The 26277-nt window shown below is 44.4% G+C and overlaps 1 protein-coding gene and 1 pseudogene across 4 annotated transcripts in view; both read right to left on the reverse strand.

The window, feature by feature from the left end:
• KIF16B (kinesin family member 16B) overlaps positions 1–26277 on the reverse strand; it is a 276855-nt gene that overhangs the window by 192937 nt on the left and 57641 nt on the right. For all 4 annotated transcript variants that reach the window (XM_033429440.2, XM_049699212.1, XM_012533190.3 and 1 more), the window contains exons 11-12: positions 21608–21673; positions 18689–18748 (exon numbers count right to left, since the gene is read on the reverse strand). In XM_033429440.2, coding sequence (XP_033285331.1) covers positions 18689–18748; positions 21608–21673 — 126 coding nt within the window. The remainder of the gene's footprint in view (positions 1–18688; positions 18749–21607; positions 21674–26277) is intronic.
• LOC117201533 (phosphoethanolamine/phosphocholine phosphatase-like) lies at positions 1967–3660 on the reverse strand (annotated as a pseudogene).

Consider the following 26277-nt stretch of genomic DNA (forward strand, 5'->3'; position numbering starts at 1 on the left):
GCCACAACTACTGAGCCCACGTGCCACAACTACTAAAGCCCGCACGCCTAGAGCCCATGCTTTGCAGCAAGAGAAGCCACCATAATGAGAAGCCCACGCACCGCAACGAAGAGTAGCCCCAGCTCGCTGCAACTAGAAAGCCCCTGCACAACAACGAAGACCTAATGCAACCAAAAATAAAATCAATTAATTAATTTTTATTTTTAATGAGAAAAGAACCTCCAAAAACGTGAGGGGACATATTTACATCTTTCAGCATCAATTCTCAAGGTGGCTGCAAGAAGACGTTTCTTCTACTGAATTCTTCACCATTTACCTCTCACAGATTCAGCATCCAGAAATCAGTACCCAGGCCCCAGTACACTTAGCAATACCTGCCAAGTCCTTTCAGACGAATTCACTACCAAGGACCCTGGAACTAAAAGACGGGAGGAGGGCTGGTTCTTCCATCTCCAGTGACATCTAGTGCTGAGAAACTGAAATGCACCCTGGAGCACAATATTCCTTCCAATTATCACATTAACCGCATACTATAAAATCAGAATATGCATAACTCAAAAACATATGGTTTTTTCCACAACTGGAATTGCCAGTTGTCAATTGTCTTGTAACTCCAAATTTAAAACATCTCATAAGGTTAACCCATTGAGAAGATGACAATTGTTTGAGGGGAAGAAATCACTCTGTTCTCCAATTTTTTGTTTTAAATGCAAATGTAGCTTTATTCACCAATATTAGACTAGTATGTCAGGAGATTCTGCAGACACTAAAAGACTCCTTTTAAATTTAACCAAAAAGAACTCTGGCTTAATATAACAATAAATACAAGCCATTTATTCAAAACCAACTTCAAAAATCTCTGAAGGAAAATAATTTAAATACAGATGAAACCCATTATAGGATGGCTTGCTGATTTAAATATGCCATGGGCTAAATCTTGTCTCCAGATTTTACATATTAAAATTATATTCTAAAAGATGCGGGCCAGCCACATTCTCTTTATCAAAGTAAAGCACCATTCTGGAATTAAGATCTAGGCATTTGGAAACCATTTTATAAGATAAGTAAGATATAATTAAAGAGCACTGGATTAGGAGGAAAAAACAGGATCTAGCCCTGGTTCTACCTCTAGAACTTAAAGACCAACTCAATTTCTCTTGGCTTCAATTTCATTTAAGAAAAAAAGTTTTTCTTCTGTAGGATGAGGGAAGAGTTTCACCTAAATTCCTTCCTGAGCCCCTTGTTCTAACATTCTGTGTTCTGTGAACAAGATGACCTTTAAGATCTCTTTGAGTGTTTTTTTAAAATTAAACCACACACAATGACACAGCACTTTGAGGAACTCAGTACTAAGACTCAACAAAGGAGATTTGTCGTTGAAATCAGTGTGGAGTATACAAAGATCTCTTTAGGATGTTTAGATGATGACCCCTGAACTTGATCAAAGACATTAAACCACATTCACTAGGACCTTGTACTTTCTAAACCATAAGGATTGCCTGAAGCCTTTTAATTAAGATTTTTCAGAAATCACGCAATTTAAGTGGGCTTTTGTCACTGAACCCGGATATTCACAAACATTCTGATCAAGTGAAGTTTTGCTACCAGAATAAGTTTAGGTTTTTTGGTTGTTTTTTTTTTTTAATTTTCTGCCCCTTCACCTCCTTTATAGCTCTGAAACACCAAGAGGCAGGAGGGCCTTGGATTTCCACTGGCTCTGCTTTAAAACATCATGGCTTTCTGTTGCATACGGGAGGAGGGGGACTCGGAGGGCCCAGTCGGTGGGGAAACTTTGGTTAAGTCCCTGGTTCTTGCTGCATAGACGAGGCTGGGGTGCGAGGAGACATCTTCGGGCTCTGTGAGGTCCCTGGCTGGCCAGACGCGAGCCCCGGACAGTGCGCTACCTCATTCCACCCCCAGGAGGTGTCTGTTCCCTCTGGCTTTTTTTCCTGTGGAGATGCTGACAGGGTGGGGCGGGGTGGGGGAAGGGAGGCAAGGAGCACAGTGTAGGGTCACAGCAGGTAAAGCAAGATCTAGGCCTGGGACCGTGGGCAGAGAGCGCCGCTTCCCTCCGCAGGGAGTCTGGTGTGGGGGAAGGGGGGGTGGAGATTTCGGGACCCGGGTCCCCTTGACAGAAGACTGGGGGAGGGAGGCCATGCAGCCCTAGGCAACAGTTAACCCAACGCAGCGGGAGATGTTCCTTCTCTACCCTGCCGGGGAACCCCTTCCTCCCAGCTGCGAGGACAAGGTTTTTGGAAACACTGCCACCTGCTCAGGTATGCGCACCACCCGGGTGTGGCCAGACTCCGGAACCAGCTTGCAGTGGAACAGGGGAAGGCAGCCGCCGAGCTGGGTTAACTGCATAGATGGGGACAGCTCCGAACTCCCTCCTCCTGTCCCCCCAAGTGGACGAACCTAGGATTCCAGAAATCCCCGGAGGGTCATACCAAAGAGAAAGGGGGTAATAAAGCTAGGTTTGTCTTTCCCGACCCCCACCCCCCTTTACCCCTCCCCGCCGGGGTGCCCCCTGCAGGCCACGTCCTCGGCACGTCTTCAGCACCTGTTGCACACGGAGGCGCACTTCGGTGGTGGTTTCCCAGAGCACCATCCTGGCGCGGAAGGAGCTGGCCTCGGCCTTCTGCGCCTCCTGGATAAGGTGGGGCATGGGGTAGCCGTGGCGCGGGAAGGCCACGTGGCCTCCTGCCAACAGCCCCATGGGGCAGAAGTCATTGGCACCGTCGTCCACGTAGAAAAGGCACTCGAAGTGCATGCCGTCGTGGGCCAGCTCACACAGGTAGTCGCTGAGCACCCTGTGCTTGCACATGTTGGCGAGGCAGTGAGCGCAGCTGTGCGCGTGGAGCAGCCCCCGAGCATCGGGTCCCGACGGGCTGCTGAAGATGCGACAGAACAGGCCGTGGTGGCCGGCGGCACGCAGCGCCCTCTCCACGCCAAAAGCGCTGGCGTCTGAGATGAGAATAACCTCAAAGCAGGCACCCTGCCTGGCCACAAACTACAGCAGCTCGCCCATGCCGGGCGACAAGGGGATGGCCTCGTAGATGGCACGCAGGTCCTGCGGCCGCACGCCCTGCTCGCCAAGGTACTGGAAGACGCGCTGCATGTACTAGTTGTAGAAGCCCTCGCGGTAGGCGGCACGCAGGCTCTCAGGCAGCCGCTGGCCGGGCTCAGTGCGCACGATGGAGTCGTCGCTGTTTTCGTCCATGATAGTCTCGTCAAAGTCGAAGGTCAGGAGGAAGCGTGCGGCGTGCCCTGTGCAGCCATCCCGCTGTCCCTAGACAGGCATCGGAAAACACCCGCTCATTGTCAGTACATCACCCTGGGCACCACCTGTAGGGGCTGTTGACCTCCAGCCATCGTCCAGAGCTCCTCTGCTAGCTTTGTCCTCAGTGATCAAATCCTTCCGTGGTCACCAAAGAGAGTCCCTCAGAGGAAAGGGGGACAGGAACTCTGAGCTTCTCCTGCAGGGTGGGGAGCGGCAGCGGCCGAGGTCCATCCCCGCTGAGTCTGGAGGGTAAAGAGTGCGCGGAGGGGCTAGCTGAGGTACTTGGGCGCAGGATGGAGCAAGGGGTGCTTACAGAAATCGGAGGGGACGCCGTGTCTTATCCACCCCCAGATTTTTGGGCTCCAGCTCTCACGAGTCCCTCCAGTAGTCAAACTCCACAAAGACAGGAAATGAGGGGAGTTGAACCCTAAAGACCCACCAGGTTTGGGTCTATTTCTGATCACTGCACTGGTATCCCCCAAGTATCTCAGGAGGGACCCCCCCCCGCCCTAGAGCATTTGTGATGAGCTGGTGTCTGAGTGAGTGACAGCTCTCCAGAATGAGTGCAACGGCTCTCCAGGACGAGTGAGTGACGGCTCTCCAGGACGAGTGAGTGACGGCTGTCCAGGAAGAGAGAGTGACGGCTCTCCAGGAGGAGTGAGTGACCGCTCTCCAGGATAGGGTTGTGGGGAGGAAGTCTACGCACAGACAACGTGAGGGGAGCTGGAGAAGGCTGGAGCAGCACCCGGTGACAGAGGAGAGGAAACATGGGACAACTCACTTGGTGACAAGGTCCGAGGAGAAGTCATTTGGGAAAGAGGCTAATTAAAAATAATGGTAATAAGGTTTGTTTTTTATACCATCAGGAAATTCAAAACAGAACCACCATGTGACACCACTGCACACCCAACAAAAATGGCAAAAAAAAAAAAAAGGACAGAAAACAGCAAATGTTGGGGAGGAGATGGAACCCTCACACGTGGCAGGTGGGAGTGCGAATGGTACAACCACTTTGGAAAACTATTTTCAGTACCTACTAAAGAAGAGCGGACACCTGCTCTATTGACCCAGTAATTCTTCTAGGCATACACCCATCAGAAACATGTACGTTCGCTCACAGTACATACAGGAAGGTTCACAGAAGCACTGTTTCTAACAGCCCAAACCAGGAAACAACCCAAATTCAAAGAGTAGAATGAATAAACTGTGATACAGCCACATTATATAATACTATGCAACAATGAAAATAAACACAACTTTGCAAAAAACATAGACGGATCTCACAAACACAATGCAGAACAAATGAAGACAGTCACCTAAAAACTACGTTCTGTATGGTTCCATATGTATAAAGTTTGAAAGCAGGATAAACCAAGCTATGCTTTTAGAGTCAAGCCAGACATCTTCCTTGGAGGGAGGAATGACTAGAAGGGGGCACAGCAGGGACACCCAGGGGCTGATCACGTTCTGTTTCTTCCCCCAGACATGGGGCATATGGGTGCATTCAGTTTATGAAAACCCATCAAGCAGGACAAACGGTTTGTGTAACGCGCCATACGTACGTGATACATAAATGCCCGAACTGAGAACAGCTCTCAGGGCACGTTCACAAAGGAAGAGTGGTCCGAAACAAAAGAAGTCCCGCAGCAAGGGACCAAAAGGAAGCCGTCTGGGACCCAAGCCCAAGATAGGGGACCCACAGGGATAATTCCATGCAGCCTCCTGAGAAAGAACCCACAACCTTCTCAAACAGAAGGAAATCTGAGAGCTCACCTCACCAGCCCACCTGGTCATGACTGAAAAAAATGAGACACAGAGAGAGAGAGAGAGAGAATAATTCGGTCAAAGTCACACAACTAGTTAGGGATAAATCCAAGTGTAAAAGCCGCGTCACCTCAGTTAAGACAACTTAACTAATTATAAAATAGTCAAGATATTTCAAAAGAATGAATTGTGCAACCACTCAGAATGGGTAAGGACTCAAGAAAGGACACAGCTTTTATCCATTTCATTCAAACGAGATAAGCAGTGAAAGGTGACAGGTGCACAGGACATCCACACACAGGAGAAGGGGAACCTCAAAAAAAGGGGAGAAGAAGGCAATCTTGGAGAAACTGGGAACATGGCACACTGACTGTGGATGAAATACAGCAAAACCAGAACTGCACCTCCTTTCCTCGTATGTAGCACTCAAAAAAATAACACTTTGCACATCTGGACCACTTTTCCTCGCCAAAGAGCACATTTCAGATCTCTGTTTTATAAACAACCATCATTGTAGTAGAGGGCAATAGAACAACTGTATAAAAGCCAGTCTCATATGAAGTAAAATATTACCTACAAAGGTAGACAGGAACACACAGCTGGTTGGATACGGTTCAAAAAAAAAACAAGAACCTGAAATATGCTCAGAGAAATCATTAATATAAGAACAAAGCTAATAACACATCAGGAAAAAAAAATTATACCCAGGGAAATAACCACGACTCTGGGCTTAAGAAAAAGGCTAGAAACGAGCCAAGGCAGAAGAAATGACTACGCACAACCTTGGTGGAAATAAAACACATCAGAGTTGTGATTAAAGAAAGAGCGTTACAAGATGCAGAAGGAAACCTGAGCTTTTACTTTAGGGAAAGCAAATCGTGTCTTGACATTTATAGAGATACAAGAGCAGATGGTGCTTAAACACTGGCCACCAGCCATGCTGGTTTTTAAAACACCGATGAACAACCAAATTCACGGCAAATTCAGGCTCACTTTTTCAGACAACTTTTTTCCATCAATCTTTAAAACATGAAAAAGCCAAAAAGACAACGGTCAGAGAAAGACAAAAAAAAAAAAAAAGCCAATGAATTAGAACATGAAAAAAAAAAAGTGAGGTCAGTTTGGAACAATTAAGAACTAGACAGCATAGTGGGGTCACAAGCAAACTTTGAGACAGGGTTCAAATTCTGACCTCACCTATTCCTTCCTTAACTGAGTGCCCTCTGGGCCTCAGCTTCCTTGTCTATAAAGTGAAAAAATATATATTCCCCCTGCATAAGGCTGCTGAGCAGAATGCGTGTGTGTGGCTATCAAACACTTGCGATCTGGCTAACAACTCATTCGTTTACATTTTAAACTGCACTCAGTTAAGTGACTGGAAAACTTTTACACATGTTTGGAACACAGATTGCAATGAGAACCTACTTTTCAACTGTAAATTTAATAAAATCAAAATACAGATCAATTGTATCCAATGCAAATTTAGCACTGAATTGAGAGGCACTGTAAATGTAAACTTCACGCCACGTCAAAGATTTTAAAAAATTACGTTCCTCACTAATAATTTTTATATTGATTATCTGTCAAAATCGTAAATTTTTCATATAATGGGTTAAATAAAACGTACTGTTAAAATTAATTTCAACTGTTTCTTTTTAAATGCGGCTATTAGAAAATCTGAATTCCCGTATGTGGCTTGCACTACATTTCTATTAAATAGTGCTGGCTTAGAACAATGCCTGGCACACAGGAAGAGGGCAGTAAATATTATCCACTATTATCCCTATCAATATTATCAATATTAATTATTAAATGCAAGGCAGTTTGAGGGGGTCCAAAAACAATTTAAACATGTCTCTACCTCAGAGTCTGGCAAAGGAAAACCAGACATACTACAATAGATTTACAGAAAACAAATCATTAAATACCTAGCTGTGAGAAAAGAGGACTTGCAGGGAAAAAAACCCACAAAGAATGTATTCAGCTCACTGAAGACCTTCAAAATTGTCATTCTAAAAATCTACAGAAATCAGAATTTGTGTTACCTACCCAGTTAGACTAGATCCAGATGACAACAGAGAAAACAAACATTACATGAGGTACCCACACAGACTAAAGGCAAACATCTGCTGTTTGTGGACTGGGGGCAGGAGGGGGGTGGGCGGGGAGAAAGGTGCTCCTGCTGAGTCCAGACCTGATCCACTGGGGCAGGGGGCCCAGTGAATGCACACACCCAACAAAACACGTTCCAGTATGTTCCTAGAAGCGCTATTCATAATAACCAAAAGATTGGAGATACGAACCCAAATGGAGCTAACCAGCAGGAGAATGGATAAAAAGAACGTGGTACAGTCACATAATAAAGAAGAAACTACTACTAAACACGGCAAGGATGAATCTTAAAGACAACAGGCTGCACAGAAGAAGCCAAAAACGAACACAGGACATACTGCAGGAACTCAGGAAGGCAAAACTCATCTACATAACCGTTGTCAGAACATCTCTGGGAGAGGAGGACAGGAAGTAACTGACTAGGGAGGGACAAGAGGGAACCTCTGGGGAGTAGGAAATATTCCGTATCTCAACCTGGGTGTGGGTTACAGGGGTGCACACACAGATGACAACTCATGAGCTGGACACTTCAGACATGTGCTCTTTTACAAGTTCACCAAGTTGCACACTTCAAATGTGCACACTTTGTGTATGCTGAGCCTCAATTTAAAAAAATAAACGCAAATAGCTTTTTAAAAGGTCCTGTGAACAAACCACCCTATTTAACAACAAATAATCTATTCAGCTGAAATTTCTGTTCAAATAGCATCCCCCAACGTCTCCATATGCCTGCATGAGTGTGCAATTCGGGGACTACAAAACCTTGCAAGAACTTACACGTGCCATTTTTTCCTGGGAGCCCTCACCCATGCGATACACATGTCGAGATGTGCTTCAGGGGATAATCTTCCACACGCCTAGGCCTGTGGGTCGCAACTCCTGTGAGGCTCAGGGCACTTGTTTAAAAATAGAGATTTGGGGGTACCATCCCCAACATCTCTCCTTCCACGACACTGCAGAGCCCAGAAGATGGTCTTTTAAAAAGGCCCGCAAGGTATTCTGAGTGGAAACCACTTCCGTATGGAAAATCAACTTGCATGACGTGCAGAATAACTGGTATTTAGGTTGCTTTGGATGAGAAACTGGACTTAGCAACTGAAAGATCATAGCAAGTTCTGTTGCTTCATTTCAGTCCCCCAATCTGCTGGAAATGCCAGTGTAATTTTTACTTTAATAGCAAGGACAAGAAAGGCTTAAATATAATTCATTAATATAGAGTAGACTGGATCTAGAAGAAAATGAGCATCTTTGGTGATATCTATGTTGTTAGATTCTTTCAAGGAGAAATCACAGCTGTTTGGAAACCACTCCTCTTACACACAGATGACTTGCTCAGGAAGGCTGTTTTTATCTGGTAAAGCTGGCGCTACAAAGTATTACGTAAGACAGTAGAAATCTATAACCATCCCCCCCCTTGCAAGTATCAGAATATCCTGATAATAAATATTCACATGCAACCTAGCTCCATATTTGCTTTTCAGTTGCTGCCCATTGCTAATGGTCCTGTCTTACAGATACATACTTCTTAAAACCACCACTTTTGCTAAGAGACTTGGAGTTCTACTGCCTGGAGTTAAGAGAAACGATGGTCATCCTTCAATGACGCAAAGGCAAAATCAACCCGGATGCTAAGGAACAGTAATCTCCTAAAACCTGCTGTTGTGCTACAAATGGAGGGCAGTGCCAACTCGCCACTCATAGCAACTGTTGCTAGGCAGACTGGGCTGGGAAGCATCAAGCTAAAGGGGTCAACGGGAAATTAAGCCAAATTCAAAACCACATACGAAAAGCTGAAGAAGAGAACAGACGCTCGTTCAGAGCTCATTTTAAATCACATAATCAACCTGGAAAAGGGAAGAGAGATGTGTTTAAATACATGGAATTCATTGTGGGCCATCCTTCAATTCTAACACCAGAGAAGAGCGATTTCTCCTGTATGGAATGTTCCCACCATGGTACAGATACTCAGGGGCCCTTTCACATAGTCTTCCACCTGAATACAGGACTTCGGAGTCATAAAGGAAGTGTTTGAAAATATTTTCTCGTAAGAAATAAAAGAACACTTCAACTAAGTTGCATCTTCTGTTTGCCTTTAATATATTCCACATTACAGTAAGTGACCAGGTTCTACGTCCAGCAGAAAACGCGGATGGTGTCACCAAGATTCGCCTGCCCCCAGCCCACCCCACGGTGCACAGCAGCTGCAGTGAATGGGCCTGACCTCAGTCCAGCTCAAAGGTGGTTGTCTCAAGCAATCAGCATAATCGATTCTCTTATCAAAGAGATTACTGGAGATAACCCAGGCCTAAGCCAGTCAGCACCAGGCCCCAGGGATTGGTTCACAAATGCATCAACCAATCAGTGCAAAGCTCAGAACTTTGCTGGAGACTCTGAAACCCAGACTCTGAATTTAGATGGTGTGATGGGTAAATATAAAGCTATAATTGCTGCTCTCACTTGGCCATTCTGAGAGCCTGAAGATGAAGTCATTACACCAAAAAGGCAAAACGAAGAACAGTCCCAGAGAACCAGAGCCAGTGCCCTGGTCAAACCGTGCCTAATTTCTACCCTACCGCCTGCCCACTCCTCTTCTACCATTTAAGCCAGTTTGGAATTGGGTTTTCTGTTATTCAAAATTAACAAACATAAAATACCACATGATAAAATGTCTTATGAGTAATGCCCTGTTGTAGCTGCATAAAACTATACTTTTAAAAGTTTGCATATACACAAGTTCTGGCTTTTCTGACCAATTGAGAAGACATATATTACTGTCAAGCCAGTTTCACATGTAAGAGGATAGATTTGGAGAAAATGAAACAAGTAAGAAAAATGGTCAATTGTATGTTAAATCTAAAAACACCTGAGCTCACAGATACAGAGAACAGATTGGTGGTTTGGTGGTTGCCAGAGGGGACAGTGTATGAAATGAAATGGGTGAATGTGGTCAAAAGGTACAGACTTCCAGTTACAAAATGAAGTCCTGAGGATGCACTGTACAGTATGGTGACTATAGTTAATAATACTTACTGCATTATTTGAACGTTGCTACGACAGTAGATCTTAAAAGTTCTCATCACAAGAAAAAAAATGTAATTATGCTAAAGAATGTTAACCAGACTTATTGTGGTGATCACGTCACAAAATATACAAATAGTGAACCGTTATGCTGTACACCTGAAACTAATATAATGTTAGGTGTCACTAATATCTCAATAAGAAAGAAAAAGGAAAAACGGGCTAACATTACTATAATGCTTACAACACTGACTACGGACACTGTTCTCACCTTATAGGACAGGTACCATTACCATCTGCATCTTACAGTGAGGTTCTGAGACACAGAAAGGGACCGAATATGCAGACATACTGTGCATGTTGTGTCTGTCAGAATACACACAGACACAAGTCATCAGACCAGGCGGGCAAAGGACGAGCGCCTCGCTCCCAGCTCTCTCTACCTCCACCCACTCCTCTCCGAACTCACGACTCTCAGGACTGCTCCAAGGTGAGTTAAGTATGTTCCTGGGGGACATGAACAATAAACTGATTGTACCATGAAATGGTCGCTTTTTAAGCTTTCTTGACAACGAAACCAAGTTCCTACAGTCTAGCACCCGCAGTGAGTTCAGGTGCACAGAAAGCACACTTCCATATGACCAGGCAATCTTCTCCTCCCCGGCCGTGGCAATAAATATGCAGTAAGAGCCTGTCAGCATATACACCTCACTGCAAAAGATCAGAAGGAATATCCCATATGAATTCAAAATAATTTATCACGGTTCCAACATTTAACGGGGCACATTTGACTTATTTCTGAGCCTTACTGCTCCAGAAACGCTATTCAAAAGTAAGAACCAACCTATACTTGCAATACCTTTATTTATGAGCAGCTCGTTCAAGACGAAAACTGCCATGGAAAATAAGGTAGGCTTGGCGCTATTCACAGCATCAGAGCTGGTTCTGGGAACAGCTCGCTTAGCCTCTGACCCGGCCACGTTCTCCATCGACCTCCAGTGCCGTAGTGCCGACAGTCATCTCCCCTATTAATTATCAAACCCCAGTTTCAGAGAACAATGAACGTTATTATTTCTCCTTTCATCTTAAAAAACAGCTGCAAGAGCAGAACTTGACAAAGAGGAGAACACACAGTCTGATGGAAATCAACAGCCACAGTCTAACTTTAATGAGAGGTCAACAAATTAACAACCGCGTACTATATCAAGTGCGATAACATCTTCTTCCTCGTGCTTCAGATCAAGAACCAGCCAACGAGACAGTATGTGTGAATGCACGACAGACAGACAAAGGGCTTTGCACATGGGGGTACTGACGGTGACTTCTGTTCAAACAGACACGGAGTCATTCACATTAGTCCGAGCATTAAAGAAAGCAGGGAGACAAAAAATTTCTCATAAAGCTAGAAACAGTATGCGTGACTGTCTTATTAGGTCAGAATTTTGAACCATCAAATGCCCAAATGGTTGCTAATAAGGAAGGTGCCCCATGGCTGGGTCACTAAGGAGGAGACGTCTCCTCCTTCATCCAAAATCTGAGCAAATCAATGTCCATAAATAGAATTCTATCCTCGAGCTACCCGCAGGTTCACTTCTTGTACCAAGAAGAGGTTAAGATTAACTGATTCTAAAGGAGACACAGGCCACAAAAAGTGTCACCTCTCCATCACTTTGTCTGTAAGTTACCGAGAAACCAGAGTACCCAGTGCCCTGGGCAGCAGGAGCCCAGAGGCCCACAGACCTGACCGGCTGAGCAGCCGCCCCAGGTATCAGTGCTGCTTCCAAATCCATCACACACTCCCCAACACACGTCTCCTCCACAAAATGGAAAACTGCAGACAGCAGGAAAAACTTGTTTTATAGGATGCCATAATCTTCCAGAGACAAAAGTTCAGCTGATTGATTCTACCATAAAACAGAAATAAGTTGGTTTCAAGTTTGCCTCTCCATGAAATTCGAGCTCAGAAAACCTGACGCCAGTAAAGGATTCCAATTTCATTTTACTCTATTTCTTATTAGTCAAAACATTCTGAAAAAGTAAAAAAAATTTCTTCCATCAATGTGTGACCCACTCCTGCCAGGGGCCTGTAGTATCCTGCCTCTTCTGCTCCCCAGAGAAGGGACGGTAAAACACTAGCACAATTTAAGAGGAAATCACTTGCATTAGGATCCCATCATCACGTAGATTCAAATACGCGCCATCCTCCACGTTCAACTCAGTATTGTTTACCGTAAGAAAAACAACCCATATAATTAATGTCCGGGAAAAAAAAACAACAACACTTTAATTCTACTTGCAGAAATCGCTCACTTTTCCAGGACCAGCCTCTCCAGTGACAGCCTCTGCCTGCGGGCAGCCTGCTTCCTCACCCCAGCCCCCCGCCCCATGCCAAACCACAGTCGGATACCCCGTGCAGAGCCATGAAAACACAAAAGCAAGTCAAGCACTAGAGTAATCAAAGGATGTGTTTTCAGTAAGGAAGAGACCCTATTCATTAAAAACTGAGCAGAATAACCAATGCTGGGGGATTCAGCAGAGCGCGGTCTCGGGGCTCCGAGCACCACACGGCAGCCAGGCTCTAGACAGACCCTGTACAGAGCGGCGGTCCCTTCTGCTGCACCACCTGTCAGACGCCAGAGAGCTGCCCCCTGAGGTCCACACGCACTGTGATTTATCCTGCAGTGCAGAGTTCAAGGAGTTATTTGGAAGTCAGGTAACAGATCTCTGAGGGTTTCATTTTAATCATTTAGAAAACGCTAGAACAGAGAAACCAAAACATGTCCAGAGTGGACAAACGAAAAAGGTGCATACAGGGTGGGGTGGGGTGAGAGAAAGTGAGAGTGAGAGGACAAAGAATCGGGGGACTCCTCATGACTTGAAACAATTCATCAGCAATAAGACATACGGGACCTATAAAAAGTCAGGCCAAAAGGGACATTAAGGGGTATTAAGTAGCCACTTTATAAACCACTTCAAACACTAAGCAGTCAGCGCCACATTGAAGCCGTGGGAAAGGAGAGCCGACACAAAGGCTTCGGGAATGCACGGACCCCAGGCCTAGTAGAAGCCGATTTATCACAACATTAAGTTCCAAGACCCCAAAGTTATCACAGCTTAAGACAAATTCAGCAAGATGAAAAACACATTGGGGTAGCAGTCTAAGACACTAGAAAGACAGACCAAAAAGAAGAGTACCGTTAACACAGGTTCTGAGCAGCTGGCAGTGCCAGGCAGGAGATGGGGTGCAGACTCCGGTATCAGACAGAAATACCAGGCATTTACATCCCGGGGGCTTTAAGACAGGGAACTGGTTACTCGGCTAAAGGAAGAGCTGGGAAGCCAGCAGGGATGGTGAGGCCACCCACAAACTGATAAGGAAACCAGCATCACCCCTGGGTAGGAGGGACAGGGGAGAAGGTGTTTCTGGAAGCCAGGGCTGCATCACCAGGCAGCACCACGCCAGGGATGGGCCGTGTGGATTCTGCAGGAAAACGGTGCAGACAAGGTCTGGTTTCTCCCTCCAACCCTCACACAGTGAGTCCCACTCAGGAAAGGGCAGTCCACCCCGTCAGCTCTCCCTCCACCAGACAGGGCAGAGAAGAAGGGGAAAAACGGAAATGAGGGCAAAGGAGCCCAAGACGGCCCCACCTTTCCTTCCTCAGCTTTTCAGGTCCAGCACTCAAACCATAAGGTGCAGACCCATCACCTGGGCATCTTATTAAAATACAGATTCTGACTTAGGAAGTCTGCAGTGGGGCCTGAGAACTTGCAATTCTAACCAGCTCACAGGTGATGCTGACGCTGCTGGTGCCGGAACCACACACTGAGCAGCAAAGGTCTAACTGGCCCAAATGAAAGACTGGACTATAATCAAAAGGAATGCAGCCACATTCCTTCCAAGAATGAAAAATACACAGTCATATACGAGCCTTTCAAACAGGAGTGAGACAAACAGGACGGAATGTACAGGCAGGAGCACCACCAGGGCAAGACCACTGCCTGCACAACACCCCGTGTTACTTTTCCCACCGTCTCATCAGGTTTGCGCGGTTCAAGGTTGTTATGGGCTGAAACGTGTCCCCCTAAAGTTCATATGTTGAAGCCCTAAGCCCCAGTATCTCAGGATGTGACTACATTTGGAGATACAGCCTTTAAAGACGTAATTATGTTAAAAAGAAGCCATTAGGCTGAGCCCTAATCCAATCTGACCAATGTCCTTATAAGAAGAGGAGATTAGGACACAGAGGGCGACCAGGGCTACAGGCACACAGAGAAAAGGCCACATGAGGGCCCAGAGAGCAGGCAGCATCCACTAGCCAAGGAGAGAGGGAGGCTTCAGGACAAAGCAACCCTACCGACACCTTGATCTTTGACTTCTAGCCTCCAGGACTGTGAGCAAATAAATGTCTGCTGTTTAAGCCACCCAGTCTGTGATGTTTTGTTTTGACAGCACTAGCAAACTAATATAAAGGTTTTGGGTTTTTTTCTTGTTACTACTTTAATCCAGTAAGTTTTCACCATATGCCTGCTCTGTGAGAAGTGGAGTTCTAGGAGCTGGTTCACAGAATGATCAAGAGACAGTCCCTGCCCAGATTCTGCTCCTGTTTAGAGGCAGAAACTAAGACCACCAAATTCCGATTATGATGAATGCTGTGACAAAGGCAGAACGAAATGCCTTTACAAAAGCCAGAGGAAAACAAAATCATTCTATCCGGTAAGTGGGAGAGAAGAGTGACCAGAGAGAGCTTCATGGTGGAATCGTAGAGAGGGGAGCATCTCAAATGATGGAGCAACATAGGCAAAGGCCAAGAGACCCCCAGAAATCCAACACCCAGTGTGCACAGGGACCAGTGAGACACCTGGCCGGGAGGGGCGGGGGCCTGGGAGCGTGGGGTGGACAGAGCTGTGATGGGACATGCAGAGCCAAGAAGCTCAGTGCCCCTAGGGGCCAGGCAAGGGAGTCTGAACTTTAATTTATAGAAATGGAGATTAATGAAAATGAGGAAGGTAGATTAAGGGGCAAGAGAGTGCATACACAGCGCAGGCTGTAGACGATAATAGAGCCCACATTACCTACCTGCCTAAGAGAGGTCTCCTCAAGATGAACACACTTTCCACTATCATTAGCTACTTATATCGTAACCCCGAGCAATTTATCACCTCTTGTGACCTGGGTATAACAAACAGGTTGCCATCCGCCCGACTTCCAAGCTGGGGACAAGGATGTGTGACACTGTGGGTAAGTGTCACAACCCACCAGTGACTCAGAAAGAGACCTGAAGCCTGAGACAGAGCTGGCAGATCAAAGCCCGAGGCACGCGCGTTATCACCACGGCGCCACCAGCCCAGCTGCAAACAGCCGGCACCTCTTTTTTTTTTTTTTTGTGGTACGCGGGCCTCTCACTGTTGTGGCCTCTCCTGTTGTGGAGCACAGGCTCCGGACGTGCAGGCTCAGCGGCCATGGCTCACGGGCCCAGCCGCTCCGCGGTATGTGGGATCTTCCCGGACCAGGGCACGAACCTGTGTCCCCTGCATCGGCAGGCGGACTCCCAACCACTGCGCCACCAGGGAAGCCCCCAGACGGCACCTCTTGTCCGAGCGCCTTTCACCCCTTCTCCATCCCACTCAACACGCCTAGGCCTTCACTCATCCCCAGCAAGGAAAGCCACAGACCAGATCACAAACAAGGGAACAAAGTCACTCCTTCGTTTCTGAGCCTCTAACAGCTCGGGCAAGAAAAAGCAACAAGGCAGGCTCTCACTGCGCCAACAGGCACTGAAGTATCCCTGTATCTCCCTTCTGTCCCCTGGACGGTCTCACTCTCAGTCTTCCCCCCAGAGGTCTCTCCTTGGATGTTCAGGATTTGGGGCTTGGAAGGGATGATATAGTTGCAGAGTAAACGACCAAGCCCTGATGATGAAGATAATCCTGGGAATTTACTGCTTCACTGAGCCTGTCTCTACAACATGGGCAAACGCAGTAGAGGAGCAAGTTCCCAGAATTTAAAGATCTGTATTTTAACAGGGGCCTGTGTCGATTAAACCACTGATCTCAAAGCAGGATTATACGCTTACACCCTTGCCGCGGCCCTTTCACGGGGGAAATACACTTCTTCCCCTATGACTTTCTATTCAGCCAAGTGACTTGCTTTGGCCATGATACAAGCAGAAGCTTGAAATGTGCTTGCAAGACCAGGCCCACCTGCTTCTACCTGGGCCGTGACCATAAGTCATGTTCTGGACAACCACCCAGTCCAACAGAAGGAGAGACAGACCTGGAAGCTGCCCATAGCCGGGATCCAAGCCCAGCCAGACCAGCCCAGCCGACCCCCAGCCAACGTGCATGTGAGCGAGGGAAAATAAATGTTGTCTGAAGCCACCAGGTTGGAGTGGGTTCTATGCAGCATTACTGGAACAAGAGCTGATGAAGGAGAAGTCAGACAGCAAAAATACGGGAATCACACAAACCACACAGATACAAACTCATCGAAAAACAATCCCTTTCCCCATCGATTTCCAAAGAATGTTTTCAAAAACATTTGAGTAGCTCTCTTCTTCCCCTCAGGCCTCAGGCACTGTCTTCCAATAGGAGATGAAGACAGCTCTTAAAATACCAAATGTGAGCAGAAAACAAGTCCAGATTTAAAACACAGACCCCAGCAGAGAAATCTACAAAGGGCTTGCCAGCTCAAACGAAGGGAAAAATCTGAAATATCATTAGCCTTTCCCATAACCTTTAACACCTAGCACATAACACCTCTCTATTCTCATCTCAGACGTTATAAAAAATAAAAATAGTAAGATTTATGAAAAACAGAATTGGAATTGAAGGAGGATTTCGTTTCCAGGCCCGGAATAACATTATGAGCAAAAGTTCAGGGGTTCACCATGGTGACTCAGTGTGGATAGCTCTGCAAGGCTGTTGTAAAACCCCTACCACGGTGACGAGGCGAGACCAGGCAGATGGGCTGCAATCTGCATTCACTGCGGCATTGCCTTCTGTGCTAAAAGGCACTATGTATACTAATGGCTTTTCAAACAGCTAGCTACTAGATTTCTCCTTTCCTTACGTGCAGCAGATTTCAGTCCTCCCTTTCTGGCAAATTTGCTGAGGAAAGTATACGTGGTGCCTTGAACGGTCCAACGGCTGGGCTACGTAAGTCTGGGGCTGCAGCACTACTTCTCCAAGTTGATGCAACAGAAACGATGAAAACAGTCACATCTTTGCTGGTGCTTATTCCCCACCTGACTCTTCAGAAATGCAACTGAAGTCTTTGCTCAGTTTCCTGCACGAAAACCTCTCAAAAAAACAAACGCTGAGAAAGTACCTCAAAATAACACAACATTATCATCATCATCAGGAGGAAAGAAAAGTCTGGACGCAGAAGCCTCACTTACTGCAGGGCTTTCTGCAACTGGAAAGAATATCTCCAGGACCAATCATGACCCATGGCCACCGAGGACTGCAGCTCAACCCCACTCATGAGAAGTAAGCTTTTCAGCCCCCAGAGCAGGCCAGCTTGCCTAAATGGTACAAGGAAACTTTACATAATATAATGCTGACCCCACTCTGAGAGAGAGTAACTCAATGGCTACTCCAGGTCTTCAAAAGTTTCCCCCGTGAAACGGTCACCAGGTGCCCCCTCTTCACGTGAACGGCGTCCAAGTCAGGCTTCTGCCAAGACACATAGCTAAACCTCATCTATCCAGCCTCACCCATATTCAAGGGAGATTCCATCCTCTGGGAAAGTTTTACCTCAACAGACCTCAAAAGCAAACCCAGGATTCACCAATCACCTCTGAATCGTCTTCTCTCATGTGTAAGGACAGACAGACGCTATCAAAGCATAAAATTCCAGTCTGAACCTCAAACCTAACGTGGCTGACCCTCCACGGATGACACGAGTTTCCTACCACCTCAGCAAAAAGTGGGACCACAAAGAAACGTGTATTTTGAAGCACAGAGTATGAAACTCGGAGGCCATTACTGACATCTTTTCACCATGAATCTTGCCAAGAATGCAGACCATCACTGACTAGCCTTTGAGACATACAGAAAAAAATTCCAATAGGAAATTACTAGTTGAGAAATTTCTGAAGTCTAGCCATGCTATGCACACATATTCCACAATACTGCCATGAGAAGTATTTTTCTTATTTAACATATTGCTTTTATATTGGGTTTAACAAAAGCAGAAAGGCAAAGTGGGTGCCCTTGAATATTAAATGGAATTTAATATGTGCTGACTCAAAAACGGAAAAACTCCACAAGTGAGAGCAAATACCTTAAGTATCAGCATTACCCCTAAACACACAGCTTTTAATGACTAATAGCTCGCTTTCCCATCTCTTCAAAATCAAACCAGAGTCCCAACCTCCCGAAAGTCACTAATCAATTCCACTGATCTTACCTTAAAGCAAAGCACACAGTCGCCATTTTTGAGGGAGAAAGAAAAGAAGTTTTACCTACTTAAGCCAGCACAGTAAGATCATGACACTTTTTCATAGTCCTTACTTTCAAAATATTTTGGGTTTCATTCCACTTATTTGTCCATTCCTTGGTCAATTCTTGAACCTAAAAGAAAAAACATACATATGCGATTGCTCCACAAAAAAAATTACTTGGATTTTCTTCTAGAAAGTTTCCAAACTCTTATAGATTATGGAAGAATGTACAATACTTTTTTATAATTTGGTAGCAATGCCTCAAAGAACCATCACCAAATATAAATCAAACAAGCTGATCTTACCCTACAACCTACATCATGGCAAAGGAAAGAATAGAAAAAAATGTGTCAAGTTGCCTAGAGTTTTACAGCAGTCTTTTTCCAGGTGTACTTCAATAAAAGCTGCTTCCTTGGATGTTAACCAAAATTACAAGTTCAAAGATGACAACGCCCCATTACATGGGTTAATTTTTCCTGATTATACTTTAGGTCCTAAGAAATAGTGATTTACTTTACTTTCCAATTAGATGTGATGATTAAATCACCTTGGAAACTGCAGTTTTCTTTTAGGAGATAATCTGCTTTTGTAGCTAATTAATAGGGTTTATAAATCTCAGTCTATCTTTAAAAAAAAAAAAAGGCGGCTCTTTAATTGACTCTTAGTAAAAGCAAAAACTTTTTGATAAAAATCAGCTTCTTTCCAGTCTGTGGTAACTTAGGGGAGAAAATATGCCCCATTGTTGAACACAGCACAGTTGGAAATTGCTTCTCAAAGTTAATGAAAATATTCTGCTAGTTCCATACAACTTTTTAAATGACCTAGTGAGTGATTCATTAAGAAGTAAAGTGATACCTGATTGAGAGGTAGGAAAAAAATGGAAAATTCTGTAAAATGAATACACTTAGGGCTAAAAGAAAGTGACCTCTGAGGGGCATAGAGGGGGACACACCCTCCCAAGGCCTTTTCCCTCCTGTCCTTCATCATTCCTGCCTCCTACCCATCCAACAGCATATACCATCCCAGTTCAACTGACTGGTCTTCCCACCAGTAAGTTACCCGATTTAACCAGGTCAAAGTGAAGGCACAGAATACACTGGATTATACTCTCACTGCTAAGAGGAAGATACTCCCCACAGGCCATTAAGTAATATAAATGGAAAGGGCGTGGGTCAGCAACCTCCACGAAAGACCACGTTCGTTACTGACAAGAAATAGAGGAACTGGAGTGATGGTTTACCCAGAGCAAAACCAGAACACCTCTCACCCACCTGAATTCATTCAATGGGCATTCATTTTACCCCTCAATTTACCTCAAACAACTACAGGAGTTCTACGTTACCACTGTTTTCAATAAAATATCTTAACTGGTTACTAATGTCAAACCTATCATGTTCTTGGAACAAACAAAAGAAACAGAACTGAGCCTCTCTAACTCTGATTTTTGCTCGTTTGTACTGGTTAGGCAAGGAGGCCTTCCTTTTATCACTTGAGTGATGCCAGCCCCACAGCCTCTAAGCAAGAAAAGTCACCGGGCTTTTTGTTTTGGAAAAGCTTTCAGAGAGGGAATATTCTTACGCCTTCTCTCCCTACAGAAGGGGAACATACTGGGGTGATGAATTTACTAATTTATAATAATCAGTTGACAGATACTCTTTGGCACTTTATCTGAGAAACACAAAGCATTTAACAATAAACGCTTCGGCATTTCAACAGATAAATTCTCCCTGAAGAAACGCAAGCCAATTAATCCTTTTCCAATTCAATCAAATAATCTAGCTTTCAACAAATCGTTAAGTATGCCTTGGGTTTCTTTCACTACTGAACTTAAACCAAATAATCTTCATTTATAAAATTAATTTAAAACTGCAAAGTCTGATACCACCTCTAACAACGTGACCAGTTGATAAGATTTATAGCCAAGCAGATGGCAAACAATTTTAAAAGGTCGGCAAAGACTAGATGAAAATTTAGAAAATGTTATGAACAAGAGGGGCAGTCATTTCTGTCCCAGCAGGTATAATGCATTCAAATTAAAATGTTTATTGGTTTCTATTAACTTGCTAGGTATTTCTGAAAACCATTAGTAAGAAACAATTTAAGACTATACAGACATTTCAAAGCCCTCAAAATGAGAATCTGAAGTACTAAAATACAAAATGTCAAGAGAAAAATAGGGATTAAGAAACTAATGTTTTCACTAATGCTATTATCAGCAAATTAATCAGCATAATTATCCAGGGAAGTGTCAACAAGTTCCTAACTACAACGCAATTTATATCTTCAATATTGTGTATTCTTGAAAGAGCTTTACCAACAGAATCCAATTTTCTTTCTCAATCTGTTTTAACCATTCAGCACAGTAAACAAAATCCACTCCAAAAATGTTATTAATGCTGTTTCTCCTTTTACAGAGGGTTATTTTTTTTTTAAACAAAAAATAGTATAGAAGTAGATCAGCCATGAAACTAGTTTTCAGAAAGCACCAGCACACAAACAGTGGCTTCGGTCCAGAACACCCACCCCCCACCCCCCGCCTCAAATCCCACCTCGCTTAAGATCAACTAAGCATCTACTCGGAGTATTCAGTGATTCCCCAAGTGCTGCACTTCCCTCTGGAAAGTAAAAGGATGACAAAAAGCTCCACGCCTGTCGTGGTAAGGCTATGGGGACCACCACTGTGAACACAGCCTCCCTCTCCCGAAGGCCGGGGCTGCCTCACTGCCGTGTGGGACAGCCCACATGTGAATCTCAGTTGCTGTTAACCATCGTGTGCCAGAAAAATCCCATTTATTAAGTCACAGAGAACATGAAATGCACAGGTAGTCAACTGCTGTGCTTCTTTAAAAATGGGGTGAGGGCGGGCGGAGTGTTAAGTGTCATATAGAAACAAAATGAGCCTCAAACAGCAAGTACTAAAAAGTATGCACTTAAAATACTGAAAGCTATGATTTTTCTCAAAAACGTAACCAGTCAAGGTATCACTTACTCTGGCTTCATTCTGCTGAAGTTTCTCCTCCATGCTTAAGGCTGTGGGAGAGTCCAAGAGGGCAATCTACAACGTAAACCAAAAAAGACAGCAGCAATTAGTGAACACCAGTAATCTAGAGGAAGGACCCAGCCGTGATATTGTAAATTATCAGAATTGCCAAATAAACTATCAAACAGAGGTAAGAAGTATTGTCCCACAGCCCCCCAAAAAGTGTCAATCATCACTAAATCTTTAACCCATGGGTTTCATTTCTCATAATATTCAAAACCACGGCACCCTGGTAAAACTACATTTGCAACACAAATCAGCAAAGAGAAGGAAAAAGAAAAACATGTAACATACTGACATTTTATCAAAATCAAACACAGTCTAAATCCCTAGATCCTGAAGGATTCGTCTGTTTTGAATGTATACAAAGTACACATTCAAAAAGAAAGCATAAGTCTTGCTCAACCACAGGCTTCTGAGATCCATCCACACTGACACGTGCAAATGAAAACTTTATCATCACCGCTGGATCACATCCTGCGTACAGTATGACTATACCACAACCTGTGTGTCCATTTCCCTATCCGTGCTGTGAAGGTATAAAGACTGACATGAGAATGATAAACATCAAATTCAGGTTTGCCCTGGGGGGACAACGCAGGCAGAGACGGGAGAGGCAAACACAACCAGGTGGGGCGCACGGGGGCTCCAACTGCATTTGTAACTCATAACCTGAGAGGCAGGGACACGGGGCTCCCGACAATGTCACAAGAAAAAAAGGAAGGGGGTCTCCCTCCCGCCCCACCCCACAGGCAACTTCTCTTGGCCAATTTGCTATGTAAATGTGCAGTTATTCTGGGCATATGCAAGCATGTTTGTGTTGTTTTTCTAAACATCAACAGCATGAACACTATTCTGAACATTGCCTTTTTCACTTCACAGACTATCTTGGGGAAAATTCAGTACGAGTAAGTCCACTGCATTCCTTCTAACAATTCCAATTCCACTGTAGAATACTCCATTGTGTGGCTATGTTACAATTTATGTCCGTACTTTCCTTTTAATGGACGTGCAGTTTTTTCTCATCTTCTGCTTTACCAGCGAAGCTACAGTGACCATCTTACACCTGTTGCCTACAGTATGTGTGGCTGTGTATCAGGAGAGCAAAATCCTAGAAGGGCATGTGTGAGTCATCTATATGTAGGATTTTTTTTTAATTGCCAAGGTATCCTTCGCAGAGGCTGTCACATTTTTTTTATTATTATTTACTTTTCAATTTCTATTCAAACAAATATAACCCATGAGGTGGTCATCTTAGGCTCAGTTAAACATTCAGACTCACAAGACACGGTAGGCCATGCTTGGCATCTGTCTGCTGGGCAGAAAGCAGAGCTGCGGCAGGAAGGGCAGGGTCCCAGCCGAGCCCAGGAGCTACTGCCTTTGACCCTCCTGATGGGTCCAGATTCAAACGGGCACATGGTACCCACCTTGGCTGAGAAGCCCAGGCCCCACAGGAGGTAGCGTCTCTAGTAACAACACCAGAGGCACAACCTCCAGGACCCACCAGGGACAAACCCAGTAACAAGAGTCATCACCCACGGGGAAACCCCAAGCTGCGGTTTCTCACAGGGGTTTACATACAGTTCATCCTCATGCAGCTGCAATTCACCTGTTAGGAGTCACTGTTATCATTAGGGATGCTGTCTGGTGATGGAGCTGGCATCCCACTTTTACCTGGTTTACAGAGAAGGAGGCCAGCTAGTTAATAACCCTTAGTAAAGGAAAGTCATCCTGAGTGAAGGAAAAGAGCTGCGTTAACTCATCACCACAACGCATCCCTGCCCCTCTGCCCCTCGAGGGTCATCTTGTACACAGATGGTACTCAATAAATGTTTTCCACTGAAGAAGTACCGGTGGCAGGTGTTATTATGACTGCATCGCTTATTAGATGGTTGACAATTTTCAAAACAATTAGTAACCCCTTTATAACATGGCTAATTGTACAGACACCGCTGTTAGGGTTTTTCGCCTATAATCAGAGCCGAAACATTCTGACCATTATCATCAACTCGGGAGACAATCACTGACTAAATGTACGCATACAGACTACTATTTTGGGGCACATGCAAAGAAAGACCTACCTAAGTCCTTTTAAAAGACATCTTTAGTAACACTAAACCATTTGCAATTAAATTATTCCTTGCAAGGTGTCTGTTTAGAAGACAAATGTTCAGGATTAAATAATACTCAGATTAAGTTCCTGTGTTAAACCAAGAGGAAAACTACATCAGAACTTCAGCAACATCAACGCCACCAACAGGCAGCCACCTCATGTCTCCCACCTGTGCCCACACACTGGGCGATCAAGTGTTTTATCTCTTCCCAGCTGATGGGTGGAAAGGACATCTCCTTGAGGTTATAATGTCCACACAGTAAAAGACTGAGCTTGATGACGTTCTCTGTATCTACATGCATGTATATACTCATTGCTTCAGATCTGCACTGACCGTATTGCAAATGACAGTAAGCACATGTTCACATGTTTAGAAGCCATTTCGAACTCTCTTTTCTATGAACTATGCTCATATTCTTTGTTCATTTTTCTGTCAGGTTGTGATCTTTCTTTTTTTTTTAAATAGAAGCTCTTTTCATAATAAGGAAAGTAGTCTTTTGTTGCATGAGTCGGCAATCTTTTCTCCTGGTTTGTACTGATTAGAGCAAATTTCCATGATGTCATGTAAATGTGCTATGTCCTCACTTATTTTTGTCCCGGTGAGCACTCACGGAATGAGACAGAGAAGTTAACGTTCCCCGTGGCAAGTGTGTGGTCTCTGTCTCCTGCCATTTCCTACAATCGTGTTGGGTTTTTTTTCTTTTATGAAAGCTGACTTCCTATTTGATTTTAATTATGAACTGCACTCTCTGTCATGATAAAGTGCTTTTTCTAAGGCTCACATCATGCTGTTTCTGCACTGCTCCCTTTCCCCTTGAATTACCTGGTAGGCCTTTGCCCATTCTCACACACACCATATCACCTGGTTTTACCGTGACCCTCTCTGAGATGTATCTATCTTCAAAGTTTACACGTAACGACACTTCTAGTATCCTGCTATTATTTATAGTTTATCTGCGACTCCGGCTACACAATGAGAAATCCATCATCTTCCACCTCCTCTTACTCACTGTGGTCTTTGTTTCCTGGACTGTTCTTGCTTATTTCAGTTCTATATTGTTTAATTTTCTTGTTATCTTCAGGTACATTCAAGAGGGAAGAGTTAACATTTTCTCTCTGCCAAATTCAAAGCAGCAGTCTGCTTTGAAATACAACAAAAGAGGACATGTGAAAAGACAAGATATCCAAATGCTCAACTTCATGAATCATCTGAAGAGTGCAAACTAGTCGTTCTGTGATACCATGAAGCTCCAACAGAGTGGCTACGATGAAAAATAGACAATACCAAGTACTGGCAAGGACCTGCAGCAACGAGAACCGGCATCTTCATATACTAATATAAGTTGGTATAACAACTTTTAAACATGATTTGGCAGTAGCTACTAAAACCGAACATAATGTACCCCTTCTGACATACCAACTCCACTCTGAGGTATAAGCCTAACAGAAATGCATCTGGACATTCTTGAAAAGACAGGCAGAAGAAAGTCCAAAGCAGCACTAATAGCCCCAAAAAGCCCATCAAAAATAGAACAGATGAGTTGGGACATACTTGTATGATGGAATACAATACAGCAACGATCATAAATGGATCTACAACTCCACGTACCAACGTGGATGAATCACACAAACGGTCTCAGATGTAACTTGTTCACTATTATTCTCTGCACGGCACACTCCCACCGGCCCATGCAAGGCCCTTCAATTTGTCATTGTCCTCACTTTCCCTTTTTTTCCCCCTCTGTCCTGCAACCCTGCTGCCTGTACCCTGTCACCTCCCCAGCCCTCATCATGGGCCAGCACCCTAGTACATCTGCAACCCTTGGGTTTCCTATGCCTATGTGGGTTTTTTTGGTTTTTTGGGCTTTTTTAAATACACCAAAAATATTTTTATTCAAAATTTTTTATACTCAGCAGCTCAAATTTTTTTATATTCAACAGAAACAGAGATGGCAAATTCTATGAGGCTTCATATTCAACTAAATTCCAACTCATTAAAATTGGCTTTCTTTTACTATAAAAAAAATTATCATACAGTAAAATTGACTTTTTGGTATACGATGCAATGAATTTTAACACAGGTCTAGATTCACGCAGCCACCACTACAATCAGAACACAAAACAATTCTCCCAGTCCAGAAACCTCCCTCCGTGCTCTTTTTGCTGTCACAACCTCTTCTCACCCCTAACTTCTGAAAACTCCAGATCCGTCCACTATCCCTAAGCTTTATGAGAACATCACATAGATGGATCTTTTGACACCGGCTTCTTTTTCTCAGCATAATGCCTTTGAGATTCATCCAAGTTACTGGTGTATCAAGAGCAGTTCTTTCATTTTTATCGCTGACTTATTCCATGGTATGGATACACCACATTCACCGCTGGAGGGCCACGTGGATCGTTTCCAGTGTGTGAGCTGAAAATTTCACTTTTCTACTGTAAACACCCAAGAGAGGGACTGATGGGTCATATGGTGAGTGGATATTTACTTGGTAAGAAACTACCA

Source organism: Orcinus orca, chromosome 16 (assembly GCF_937001465.1).
Source record: "Orcinus orca chromosome 16, mOrcOrc1.1, whole genome shotgun sequence".
NCBI lineage: Eukaryota > Metazoa > Chordata > Mammalia > Artiodactyla > Delphinidae > Orcinus > Orcinus orca.